Genomic DNA, 14,309 nt, shown 5'->3' on the forward strand with positions numbered 1-14,309 from the left:
ACCGCAACTTACTACTACTGCGCATGCGCGCCTCATTGTTCTGCGCCTGCGCGAGGTCCAAGATGGCGTCCCCCGCACTCTCGACCCGGCGTGGAGCTCCGGTGGCACAAAGCAGCAGTTCCCCCTCACCGATGGTAAGGAGGGGTCTCTGTTAAATCCTCTCCCTGGTGGAGAATCCAACGTTCCCGTTTGGGAAGAACATATATATATATATATATATATATATATATATATATATATATATATATATATATATATATATATATACAGGATATTATATAATAAAAATGCATATCATACATATAACTTAACGGTACAATAAGCATCTAAACAAGATTGAACAGTTCAGTGAGCATGGTCATAACAGAGGCAAACCTGCTCCTAGACAGCGGCTGAGACTCATAGTGAGGTGCCCGTAATGAATCATACGCCATTCTCATTGGAGGGCATCACGCTCTTTGACTCCTGTGAGCCTCTTCTCCGACATCTTCTTGGTTTGAGACGCTACCATCTACTTGAGGTCCTGTCTCTCTCATAAGGTGTGAAGTTGGAGCTACATAGTCTATTAGGTAGAAAGCTCGGACTCATTGGATTGAGTGGTCAGCTTGTTGAAGCTGCTGGGTAGGGTAAATTGGGATCAGGCCCATTACTCGCTACTTCCTCTGGAGGTTTCCACCAGTCTTCATTCGTATCGGCAGAGGTTCCTTCCAAAGGATCCTGAGTATCTTCCGCGACTGCATCTGGAATTTCACTGGACTCATCCGGCTCACTCACCGGCTCTACTGAAACTGGTTCAGATTCGCTTTCCCCCACTTGAGGAATAGGTTGGAGGTGATTCCTATGCCAGACCCTTACCCTTCCATCTGCATCTCGGATATGATATACAGGAAGGCCCGTCATCTGTGACACTACCTCGAAGTGAGCTTCTTGCCAGCGATCAGCTAACTTGTGCTTCCCTGGGATTCCTAGATTTTGCAGGAGAACTTCGTCCCCGGGCTGAAGTTCTCGATGGTGGACCTTGTGGTTATACCTCCACTTGTTGTTCTCATTCAGCTTCGCAGCGGCCTCTTCCGCCAACTGGTACCCTCGATGGAGGTTATCCTGGAGCCATTGCACATATTTGTAGTGCGTCATATTCGGTAGATACTCGTAGGTGAATAGCCACAGGTAGTCGTGCCTCTCTGCCAAACATCATGAAATAGGGTGTGTACCCGGTGGATTCATGCCTGGTGCAATTGTATGCATACACTAGTGGTTCAACATGCTTGATCCAGCTGGCCTTTTCAGAGCCCTTCAGAGTGCCTAGCATATCTAGTAAATTCTTTTGAACCTTTTGGGCAGAGCATCTCCTTCACGGTGGTAGGGAGTTGTGCTAGACTTCTCGATATTGAGCAAGTTTAGAAGCTCCTTGATCAACTTGCTCTCGAAGTCTCTCCCTTGATCGGTATGCATCCGATTAGGTAATCCGTAATGGATGAAGTACTTTTCCCACAGTACTTTGGCTACTGTGAGCACTTTCTGGTCCTTGGTAGGGAACGCTTGGGAGTATCGGGTGTATTGGTCGGTGAATACCAAAACATTCCCAATACCCTTTGAGTCTGCCTCAATGCAGAGAAAATCCATGCAGACTGGGTCCATAGGACCAGAACTCTTTAAGTGGCCCATTGGGGCTGTGTGTGTAGGTAGTGTTTTTTGCTTTATAGACTGCAGACACCTCCGGCAATGGCGCTCCACTGATTCCCACAGCTTGGGCCAGAAAGAACCTTTCTCTTACTAGGCCGAAGGTTTTGTCCACTCCCAAGTGTTCGTGATCATCATGCAGAGATCCTAGGACAGTGTTCTGCAAGCTTCTGGGCAGGACGATATGTTTCCTATCGGATTGTTATGATACAGTAGGTGACAACCCAGTAGAGAAGGCCACGGTCCATGTGGAACTTATCCCATTCCCTCATGATAACAGCGACCGTGTTTGTTTGAGCACATTTCACTAAGGAGGGGTTGTTTTCTTGGATGGCCTGGCATATGGCTCTAGCCACTGGGCCCCACATCTGGTGTATCACCAACTCTTTCCATCTCATGATGGTGTCTTGCGTGATAGACATGCCTTCGGTTGGCAGTATGCTGCTGGAAGTGCCTTGGACTGACAGCCCAATGAGTCCACCACTCTGAGTTCGGAGAAAGCAATCTTATCCTCCACTACCGTCATGGTTGAGCACATTGCCTTAATCCCAGGCCAAGGGATTTCCAATGGGCCATCGTCTGGCATTGCATTCAGTCCAGCCCTTCAGGATAGAGCATCAGTTCTGATGTTCAAAGGTCCTGGCTTGTATTTTAGGTTAAACTGATAATTAGATAGGGCAGCCAAACACCTGTGTCCGGTGGCATCCATTTTGGTGGAGGTCAGGATGCAGATCGATGGATTGTTGTCGGTCCATACCCGAAAGAGATCCCGTACAGGTTATAGTGTAGTTTATCGACTACCGCTCACTTGAGGGCTAGAAATAAAATAAGGCTTTATTGCGCCTGTTGCTTTAAACACAGAAAACATGTAAATCAGCAAACAAAATCCGCTCCACTCTGGAGTATAAATACACTTGTGATCCAGTTCTCTCTAACTGCATGGTTAGCCCAGCGATTCACCAGCCCAAATCATAGAGACATTCATATACTTAGATAGACATAGATAATAGCCTTAAAAGAAAAGTCTTATCTGTTAGCTGGGTTGCTTGTAGGGGAAGGCTTCTTTGTTCTCCTGGTGTCCACACCCGTGTGTGCTAAGGCAATGTCAGGATCCAGGTATCGAAGTATTATCCCCTGTGTCTTGTTGTCAGCTTTCAGTCTCTTTTGGCAGGCTCAAGATGTCTGTCTCCTTGTTCAGCTCACTTGTGTGCTCAGGAGTCTCTCTTCCTGTCTCAGAGGCAGGCTTTTTCTAACACCTGTAATCAGCCAGGTGGTGTTAGTTAATTGCCTACCAGCAGTTAACCACCACACTGCTGGATTAGAGGCACATTTGTGAACAGTGATAAGTCCCCTGTTACAGCGTCCTCTTTGGGTGTGGTCTCTAATGAGAAATACCAGTCGGCCTCATCACGTCCCGGGTAGTTTGGTACAGCGGCCATGTGCTTCACTCCCCGTGGTGGAATCTCTGTCAACCCCTTCTCCAGGTTGAAGAACTGTCCGAAGCCTTCTTGGGCAGAGATTCTATGGCATTCCGCCTTGAATACGGGGTGAATCCGTAGGGATGCTAGGGGTAGTTCCCCTGCTTCTTGCAGATAGGCCCGGATTAGGGCCCTCACGACATCTGTGTTGGTCCCCAATATGATGGGGGAATTTGGATGATCCCGGGGCTCAGAACATATCAAAGCTTCTACATCCATGGGATGGGATTTGTTAGTACACTGGCGACACACTTTATTCGAGCTTGGCTAGTCCCACGAATTCGGGTATACCCGGGTGTATTGAGGTTTGTGACTGTTTTCTGCCCGAGTGCATTGAGTTATTTTCCAAGCAGGGATTGAAGCATTTTATTCCCGCTGGCTGCAATACTGCACAGTATATATATATATATACTGCATTACAATTCATGAATTTATGCCATCTGGTAGACACGCGAAGCATTGCAGCCTATTAAATCCTAATCATTATCATTTAACAGATCAGCCGCCCATCAGCCAGGCATGAACCCAGGCTGGGAAGGCAAACGCAACGGGGCTTGTCAGAGGTGAGGAGCGGCGCATTCCAGGTATCTGCCAGGTACATACCGGGTATTTGCTCGAATAAAGTGTGTCGGTGCAGTATTGAGCTGCGGTATGTCCAAACACACTTGAATCACACCATCAATGGGGTAGTCTTCGCTGCTAAGACCCCACAATTTCATCTTTTCTGCCGACTGCATGGGCAGATGCTTGAGGTGCAGATCGTAGAATGCGCGGTAGATGATGGTCACTTGAGACCCAGTGTCCAGCAATGCGGAGGCATAGATTCCCTCCACTAGGACTTGTATTATGGCCGCAGGTCCTACTCGAGTGCAGGCATTCAATTGGGTCTTCTCTTTGGGACTATGCACCAAGGCACCATCCGAGGATGTGGACGGCACCTCTGCCGAATGCACGGTGAAGGCCATGGCTCCAGGGGTGGAAGGGTCTGGATGCGAGCATTCCCGTGCAAAATGGCCTTCTTGGTGACAGTTGAAGCAACGGTTGCTTCGGTTCGCGTTGGAGCCAGAGTTAGGAGCCAATCTCTAGGCATCGAGGTGTCTGTCGTGCAGATGGCGACCCCCGCACTCCCGACCCAGTGCTGAGCTCTGGCACCTCCGGCAGCACAAAGCAGCAGTTGCCCCTCACCGAAGGTAAGGAGGGTGGACTCTGCTACACATAGTTAGGAGAGGAGTGGCTCAGTGAGTAAAAACAGTGACTCTCTAAACAGTGAGACAGAGTCAGCTCCTTCTGACCTTGGGCAAATCACTTTATCTCCCTGTGCCTCAGGCACTAAAATCATAAATTATACGCTTATCTGGGCAGGGATTGTGTCTATGTAAATCCTATGGGCTGCGTACATCGCACTATACTATAATTGTGAAGTGTTTTGAGTCCCTTTGGGAGAAAAACGCTATATGAAATAAAGTTATTATAATTTATAGTTTATTGTTCATTGGTCAGTGAAGCTTTCCTTCACTGCTATTTCTTTCAGATTACATGTTTTGGCTCTGGTTTGAATAGGTCAAACCATAGCACTAAAATGTCTAACTGCTAAAGTCTTCTTGCACTGTTTGGTCTAAAAAGTACTAGTAACATCTTAGAAGGAACTCTTTTATATGTCTTAATTTGCATTGACAACTTAATTGGTTTTGATGTTCAGTTTGAGAACAGTATATTGAAGATGGCAGCTGGGCAGCTCTGGGTTCTAATACTGTAACCAAAGTCTGCGTTTTGTCACGTATTATACCGAAAGTGGCACACAACATTTCTAGCTAGCCCTTGATATTTCTATGATCTAAAAGTAAACCTTTTAATGAAAGTGGATTTTGAAAAGCTGTACCACAGCACTCCAAGCTATATAAACCCCTAGTAGCTAAGATACAGAATTTGTTTTTGAAATTCACATGTAAGAATGCTTGTCCGAGAGAAACAATATGGCCACTGGGATCAATAGAAAGCCTTGCATCATTGGGGTAGATCTTAAGAAGTCTGTTAATTCTGGCCTGCTAACATAACATTACTTACAGTAATTAACGGTAACGGACATTAGTTTCCCTGGGTTTAACAGGTATTCTCAATGTTAAATACATGCAAAAACAATGCTCGTTAGTTATCTCATTAGCAGAGACTTAACGGCAAGTCAAGTTAGCACTGCCTTGCATTAGCTTTAAATAACATGGCATTAAGCCGGTCTTACACAAAGATGGCGTTACTTCTATCAGGTCCCTGAATACTTGTTTAATTAAATAGAAGACAGGAAAAGAACCCAGTAAATAACAATATGATGGCTAAATCATACCTAACTGTGGTCTTACACTCATGCAGACTCTGTAAAATACCTATTTCAAGGTTTGGATGTGAGTAACGCAACATTACTACCAATCTAATTTTACATTAACTCCCTATGTTAACTGTAATGGATCTCTGGGGATATGCATTGTTAGATGGAACATGTCTTGTGCATATCATTAGCTCAAAGGCCCATTATAATGACACAAGAGCTTGTTATGGCTAAAAACAGCACTTAACACATTGTTATCTGTTTTGAAGATCCCAGTTAGCACTTAATGATATGTTAACTGAATTTACCATATCGTTAAGTATTTAACAGACTTCTGAGGACATACCCAGCTGTGAGATAATAATGCGCATTCCAATTGGGTAACCCCGCAGCAATCTTTGTCTAGCATTGCAAGTACTGTCAAAAAGTCTCAAATGTAATTTCTCTGCAATCGGGTGGTCCTCAAAGCATTAAGTGCCACAGTTATTCTCCTGATGACCCCGTGGTTCATATAAGGTAAAAGGACAATGCTGGATTTCGTGGATTTTGTGGGGGATTGCTGCTCTTTAGCATTTACACTCTATCACTGCATTATTTTAAGGGTTCTGGAACAGTGGGTCTCCTATTGTATCATTACAGTGGTCCTCCACCTGGTTTCAGAGAAATGTTATTATTTAAGAAAATAACATTTGCCCTTTTCCAACATGGCCACTAGGTAGCTTTCTGCTACCGAACTTATGGTTATGTTTAATTAACAGCTTGAACGGTACAGGTAGTTCTCTGCCTGGCTCTTTAAGCTCCCGCAAATCCTTGAACCGTATCCTATGTATGAATTTGAACTGGGGAGTCTCCCAGTAGTAAGATTTAAGCTGTCCCCATTGGAAAAAATCTGGTTCAACCAATGTGCAAAAAATTAATTAATCAAGCAGTGAATATTGCTGATCTAATATCTGATTGTTAAACTGCAAAATTGGCCAGAACTTTTTTTTGCCTGCAATGGTTCATTCATCTTGGTGATGGGATGTAGAAGGTTTAACATGTATCTTTTAAATATTAACTGGCATTGGTATGCCAAATTGCACTCTTAAAACACTCACATTATCAAAATAGACAGACCGGATATTCCGTAAGAATAATCAGAATTAACTTTTTTATTTATCCAATTTAGTAATAGAAAAACCACAGCAGGAAACCAATAAAAACTAGTAGTTTAGGGAAGGAATGCTATTTTTAATAAAAATTATTCAGGCAAGGGGGAACAAATATATCAAAGTACTTTTGATAAAGTTGATCTGACTCATGCTTTGCTGTTATTTAAAAAAGAACTGAATGCAACTTTATATAATCCCTTTGCTATCGTATGGGACACAGTGTAAAGCAAAGAAATACTGCCCCATTGGCAGCAAAATGGTTATGACAGTGATTTTGCTGGAAATAAAGTTGAATGTTGAACACAATACTAGGCATCGTATTAGACTCATATTTCTAAATTGATACATGTGTATAATAAGAACTAAAGTGTAAAAATAGAAAACAAAATCAGTAGCATTCAACATTTACTGTAGCGACATACAGTTTTTTTTCCATCTATTTAATTAAAATCGTTTTTCCTGACAACATAGAAAAACTGTAGTTTCAGAAATGATTTTCATCATAGCAAATCAGAAAAAAAACAATGTAAGGCATGTGTACACCTGCAATGTGAAACACCTCCAGAGTAAACATATGCTATTTTAAGCAGCGTTACTTGACTGATATACTGTACCTGTAGCTATCTCCATGCATTTTTTTTCCAACGTTGCTGTAGGACATATCACTATAGTCAACATTATTGTTTTCATTTGTTTTATTACAGTAGTTAAAAGGTTGAACGAAACAACCTTTGTTCTTTGAACTGTATTAGTATTCAGGTGGCCATCTGATAAGCAAATCTATTAGAAATACACCATTCTCTGGTAATTAGAGAAACTTTGCTATTTTAAGTGTGTTGTCTTCCAAAAAAAGTAATTGAAAGAAACATGGATTCTGTATTTTTATAGTATATATGTTTATATGTATAGTGTTATACAATTTTTGGATAAAGACTTTGCAAACAAGTTTTACAAGTACTGTATTCAAACGCATAATACTATTGGCCTGCTAAAAATGGGACTTTAATAATTAATTTCTTTACTTTCTTATAGCAACAAGAGCAAGATCCCACAAATCTGTACATCTCCAATTTGCCTATTTCCATGGACGAGCAGGAACTAGAGAACATGCTGAAACCCTTTGGACATGTTATTTCCACCAGAATATTGAGAGATGCCAATGGGGTCAGTAGAGGAGTAGGATTTGCCAGGTAAGTTTTTTTGTCTTCCGATTGCTTTCATACATTGCAAAGTATCAGCCATTCGCAGGAAATTCCCAATGTGTGGGATGGACACATTTCTAATTACCAGCACTTTTCCTTTGGGGATGCCCAAAAAGACCCCTGAACTGAGAAATGTAATTCATCTTTAACAGACTCTACCTACTGTATGTGTACTTTGTTATTTAAATAAGGGGGAAAAGCAGGGTACACTGATTAAGTTACTGTTTGTTTAATATATAAACTTGTGCAATTGAAATGTTCCTAGGCCACTGACATTCTAGGGTAAATTCACATGTGTATCTCGTGAAATCTCAGCTCTCTTCATTCTCTTCTCTTACTAACCATGACAACATTTCCAATATGGAATTAGGGGAAAGCACACCCTTTTGATAGCACTCATTGTAATGTATGATATGATGGAAATTTTTAAAATAAAACTTTATTTATATTTGAAAAAATAAAAAAAGTTACAAAAAAACATCAATAAATGTGTATAACTAAAACTACCTAAATTATATATAAGTGAATATATCACTACGGTGGCTAAACATATAAGACAGACCAAAGTGCTAAATACATAAATAACTAAAACTGAAACAGAGGGGAAATCCTTAACATTAAATTACATTAATAGTTAAGGATTTCCCCTCTGTTTCAGTTTTAGGTAGTTTTAGTTATACACATTTATTGATGGTTTTTTTGTAACCTTTTTTTATTTTTACAAATATAAATAAAGTTTTATTTTAAAATTTTCCATCATATCATACTTTACAACGAGTGCTATCAAAAGGGTGTGCTTTCCCCTAATTCCATAATCGTTCTCTATCCCCTTTTGCACCTTTGTTACCAATTTATTTTGTTTATTGAGCTGAAGCGAGAGTTTCTTTCCCCTCCCCCATTACCCCATATTTTCCAACATTTCCAATACCAAGAACTCAGCACTTTCTCCTCTTGACCTGTTTGCTCCTTGTTTACTTAGGCGCTCTTGCCTCTCACTCTCAGCCATAGCTGAACTCCCTGCTCTATCTGCTCCTCCTTTGCTGAGCCACTGAATCACGTAAACATGCTGACTTCTTCATTACAAATTCCTTCACTTCTGTTATTAAACTGACAGAACAGGTACACGTGAAATACGGGCAGGTGCACTCGTGGTGTTTTTCATACCTTGTATGATAGAAGGCTTTTATTCAACCTTTTTTAGTAGCAAACACACGCACAATTACAGTGGCACTGATGCGTTGAGCTTTCTGCAGACAGCATTAAAGTACCGTACAGTGGCTTCCCCAGTTGAATCCTGGTGCTGTTCTTCAGAGGCGTCCTGCAAGCACCCCTGAACAATATGAAGAGAATAGCAACCTCACTTCAGGATGTGGTATCGCACTCAAACGTTTCTTTAATCACATTAGATGTGCAGAGAACAGAGCAACACAATACCCATCGTTAGGTGTATATCGATAAAATAAATACCAAGACTCCATATATAGGTATACAGAGCAGGCTTCATATGCAGGTACTGTATACAGAGCAGCTTCATAAACAGGTATATAGATTGGGCTTCATCAGATACATGTACAAAGGCAGCCACCAGTATTAGAACACTTACCTGGGAAATTCTGGGAGATCCTGGGGCAGTCTCACAGTAAATGCCTCAACTTGCTGCAACATTGCTGTGAGATTCTTAATGGCCTATCGGATTAACACAGTGGGGGTCCCTGCAGTCCCATCCAAACTGAATGGGACTGCAGGGACCTCCCGCTGTGTTAATCCAATGGTCCATTAAGAATCTCACAGCAATGTTGCAGCAAGTTGAGGCATTTACTGTGAGACTGCCCCAGAATTTAAAAGTCAAGAGTTCTAATACTCATGGCTGCATCTGTACACAGTGCGGGCTTCATATACATGTATACAGAGCAGGCGTTATATACAGTTATACAGAGCAGGCTTCAAATACAGGTATACAGATTAGACTCCATATACAGGTATATAGAGCAGCATTCATATACAGGTATACAGAGCAGCTCCATATACAGGTATATAGAGCTGACTCCATATACAGGTACTGTATACAGAGCAGCTTCTTATACAGGTATACAGAGCAGGCTTCATATACAGGTATTACAGAGAAGGCTTCACATACAGGTATTACAGAGCAGGCTTTTGTAAAAGCTTGAATAACAACACAAGTCTGAGGTTATATTTTGCAGAATAGACAAATAAGTTTATTGCTTGTGCAGTGCACACGCAAAGGAGAGTTTCAAAATAAAACCCTCCCAAAGACATGTTGCATACAGGGCTTATTTATACACAAAATACTAAACCCACGCCCCCTATACAAGGTTGCGTGTCGTCACTACGTAGGCGTAAAAGGTAAACAAATTATGCACACGAATACATTGAGTTAATGACATTATGGGATGTCTAAATGAGATGATTCAGCAATAATACTTTATTAAGCTGGTGACCTTTTCTCTACATACAGAACCTCAAAAGCCCCCACCTTCGGAATGGGAAATCATGCCTTTCTGTCTCGTATTTTTCATAACATTGGCACATTGCTCTTGTTCTCAAGGTTTTTTGCTTAGCTGAACCGCTCAATATCAATTGGAACTTCAGAAGAAAAAAATGTATTTTAAACTAACGTTCATTCCACTTTCATACAGACAATAGACAATATCAGGCACCTAAGATGGATGCTGACTCAAAATGGTTGCTTAGATCCCAGTGCTGTTATGTCAGACCCCCCCCCCCTTATGTCATATTGTCAATTTGTCACTCCCTCCTTTTTTATTCTTAAAACATAGCTTTTGAGAATTAAGTTCATGATGATAGTCCAGGGATAACTCAGAGGACAAGGGCGAGTGCCCTTCACTGTCATAGTCTCGTAAGGCGCTGCGGCCAATATGTCTTTTGGAGTTGAATAAGTGTGATCGGTATCTTATTTTCTTCAAGGGACTGCTGTTTTCTGGCATCTGTAAAGAGTGGCATCCGAATGGAGGAGGGGGTCGCACACCTGTGGATCATACCTTTGCAACACGTGACACACACATATAACAAGTAACACTCCACACATCCAAGCATTCAAAAGTTTTTGCTCCAAGTGATCTAAGCCATTCAGCTAACCCCAAGGGTGATAATCTGTCACTTCCCTTTGTAACCCTCTTTTGAATCTCTTGTATTTAATCTAGTTCATGCTGCACATTGGTACACTGATCTGGAATAAAAACACAACATTGTTCCTCAATTAGGACACATACCCCTCCTTTTGAAGCTAAAACATAGTCTAAAGCAATTTTGTTTTGTAAGGCCATAAGCCTAATCTGAACCTGTTCTTGGTTTAATGAGGAAAATTAAAAACTGCAAAATTAAGGCCACATCCTTCCTGTAAATTATTATCTGACTAAACATACATTTTTACACAGGTTTCATTGGTTGGTGGAGACACTTGACCCATAAATTGATTCTTGTTCCTACTGTGTGATACACCCTTTAAAGAGGTTCCCTTAAAAAAATTGGAAAAATACAGAAATTATACACATAATACTAAAAACCTTATTTTATGCAAGCAACCTTTCTTTGGGTATGCAGTTGCTAGATAAAAGAAATTGCGTCTATCTCTATCATCATATTTTCAGAATCATCACAACATTCTATTACTGAGAATTGAGGGGGTTTGGTATCTGTGGAAGCGAAATGCATGATCCTCACCCCTGCACGCATTGTATACATCATTCACTCAGAATATCAGAACAGACGATATCTGCGATGGGTCAACATGGCTGACTTATGATCCTTTCCTTGTGGCTGACACATGCCCCTGGGTGACCCCCTCCTTTCGGTGGAGGTGCAACACACTTCTGGATCAAAGTTTTGCTGCACATGACACATACATAGAGAGTGATGAGTACTGCCAAAACACATACAAGAGCTTTCACAAGCCACGCTTCCAGGAAACCAATCCTCCCATCAAGGCTCAATTGTACATACACCTTAAATTTCTAACTTAACACACTCTAAAGAATAAAAATATTGAGTCTCTGAAAAAATGAAATGTTCTGATAAAACCTGGCCTTAGCCTGTTGTCTTATTTTCCTCGTTGGTTAACGGTTAGAGTTTTGACTCGGCAAGACGTTAACTTGATGCGGCTGTGCTTTAGGTGACTTTGGTCTTTAGTGGCGCTGGAACGTTTGGTGGAGCTGGAACGAGCTTTACGTGCTGTGGGTCCAGGAAAAGAACTCTGCCACTTTGACTTTGCTGTATTGGTGGTTACTTTAGGCCTTTTCACCTGGGATGAAGAGCATGCTTGCGCAGGAAATATGTGACTATTAACCCCATCTCGAGTAGGTGCACTTTCAACTTTGCCTAAAAAGACTCAAAAAATGTATTAGTTGCATACAACTTATTGCTTTATTACCAATAACATGGTCCTTAATTCTTTCCTTTGGACTGTTGATAGTCACAAGTCATCCCATATGTGTCTCATAGGGAGATAATTTATACCTAGGAATAAATTCTTGTATCAATGTGTTTACTCCTGTCTTAGCATCCGCATATAGACAGAGGTATTCCCTATTAATGTTCCTCAAATTAAAACTAAGTAGCCAATGTGAACCTGACTTTGATACAATCTAAGTTCCTGAAACTTTAGGGCCTCATCCCTTGCTAACCCACTTGCTTCCATAATTAATTCTATCCTGTCTGCAGGCCATATCCCTAAGACCTGGGAAACTACCAGAGTTTGTCCCAATCTTCAAAAGTGGGGACAAAAAACACTGTCTCAAACTACAGGCCAATCTCTCTTTTCCCAATACTATCCACTGTTATGGAAAAATATTCACTCCCAATTAAGCAATTATGTTACCCCTACAAATTTCCCTAGCCACTCCCTATCTGGTTTTTACCCCAAACACTCCACTGTAATTATTCTGCTAAAAAATTGAAATGCCTTGTATATAATGCATACCTTATTCACTTATGTAACTGCTTTTGCAACTATGTATCCCCTGTATTTAACCCTATACACACGACACACCCACAAATGAGAGGTGACTCCCAAATTCACCCCTTCCTGGTAAACCCATTCTAGATTACACAGCAATTTTGACATTAACCACTGCTTACGGACACCTTTTGAAAAAATAAATGGTTAATTCGTTATAACATACATCACATTCAGTTAATAGACAAATGATTTTGTATAAGACTTCACACTAATGTCTTTCTTTACATAATCTCTTTGCACAGTGCTGAGCACACGGTCAGCTTTATCATTTTAAAGACACTCTGCATATTCATCTGACTAAAGAAAAAATATTTTCTATAAGACTTGTTTCTGGGCAAAGAGCCACTTTGTTTCTGGGCGTTTCGCCAATTGACCCTGAAAAGATAAGATAACGGTACACCACGGCTTGTTCCTGAAAAATAATAATTATTGGATTGGAACTTTTGCTTAAAGTTTAAATACATGGAGCTTTATCCAGAGCCCTAAGAACTACATTTTTTTATGGCCTCTCAAAAATTAACCCACGGGCTTTTATATAGCTAAGGTTTATATAACTTCTTAACACACAAATAACTCCACACGCTCATGCTATCTCCCTACACTCAGTTCTTTTTAATGCCTTCTGTTTTAACTTTCATAGTTTCACTGACTTAATTCACTACAAATTTATGCTATCCTGTTGCAATTCTGTCCTTTCTCAAGCTACACACACCTACACTGGCGACACACTTTATTCGAGCTCGGCTAGTCCCACGAATTCGGGTATACCCGGGTGTATTGAGGTTTGTGACTGTTTTCTGCCCGAGTGCATTGAGGTATTTTCCAGGCAGGGATTGAAGCATTTTATTCCCGCTGGCTGCAATACTGCACAGTATATATATATACACTGCATTACAATTCATGAATTTATGCCATCTGGTAGACACGCGAAGCATTGCAGCCTATTAAATCCTAATCATTATCATTTAACAGATCAGCCGCCTGTCAGCCAGGCATGAACCCAGGCTGGGAAGGCAAACGCAACGGGGCTTGTCAGAGGTGAGGAGCGGCGCATTCCAGGTATCTGCCAGGTACATACTGGGTATTTGCTCGAATAAAGTGTGTCGGTGCAGTATTTCTCTCCATTAGTCAACACTCACAAGTCTAACCCTCACTAACTCTTCCTTCATCTCACCTCAGGACTTTTGCTGAGTTGAATCCATACACCAGAACATTCCCTCTTTTTCCTCCTATCCTACTTTGCTTCCTACTCTCTTCCTGCTTTCCTTGACTCTTTTTCCACTGTATCAAAAGAGAATGTCACCATCACTGTTGATCTCCTCTTCTCCCTCTAATCTGCTACATTTCCATTTTCCTTCCAACATGTAATAGTTATACCATGACTCAAAAATAGCAAGCTTGACCCTACCTGTCTTTCTAACTACTGAACTTGTCTTGTATTCTCTTGCTTGCTCCATTTTCTCAACACCCATTCTCTCC

At 41.2% G+C, this 14,309-nt stretch overlaps 1 protein-coding gene across 5 annotated transcripts in view; it reads left to right on the top strand.

The window, feature by feature from the left end:
- Positions 1 to 14,309, top strand: part of RBMS3 (RNA binding motif single stranded interacting protein 3) — a 713,484-nt gene that overhangs the window by 497,752 nt on the left and 201,423 nt on the right. For all 5 annotated transcript variants that reach the window (XM_075587011.1, XM_075587010.1, XM_075587012.1 and 2 more), the window contains one exon: positions 7,662 to 7,819. In XM_075587011.1, the coding sequence (XP_075443126.1) occupies positions 7,662 to 7,819 (158 nt within the window). The remainder of the gene's footprint in view (positions 1 to 7,661; positions 7,820 to 14,309) is intronic.

The sequence above is a fragment of the Ascaphus truei genome, chromosome 2 (genome assembly GCF_040206685.1).
Source record: "Ascaphus truei isolate aAscTru1 chromosome 2, aAscTru1.hap1, whole genome shotgun sequence".
In the NCBI taxonomy this organism is placed as follows: domain Eukaryota; kingdom Metazoa; phylum Chordata; class Amphibia; order Anura; family Ascaphidae; genus Ascaphus; species Ascaphus truei.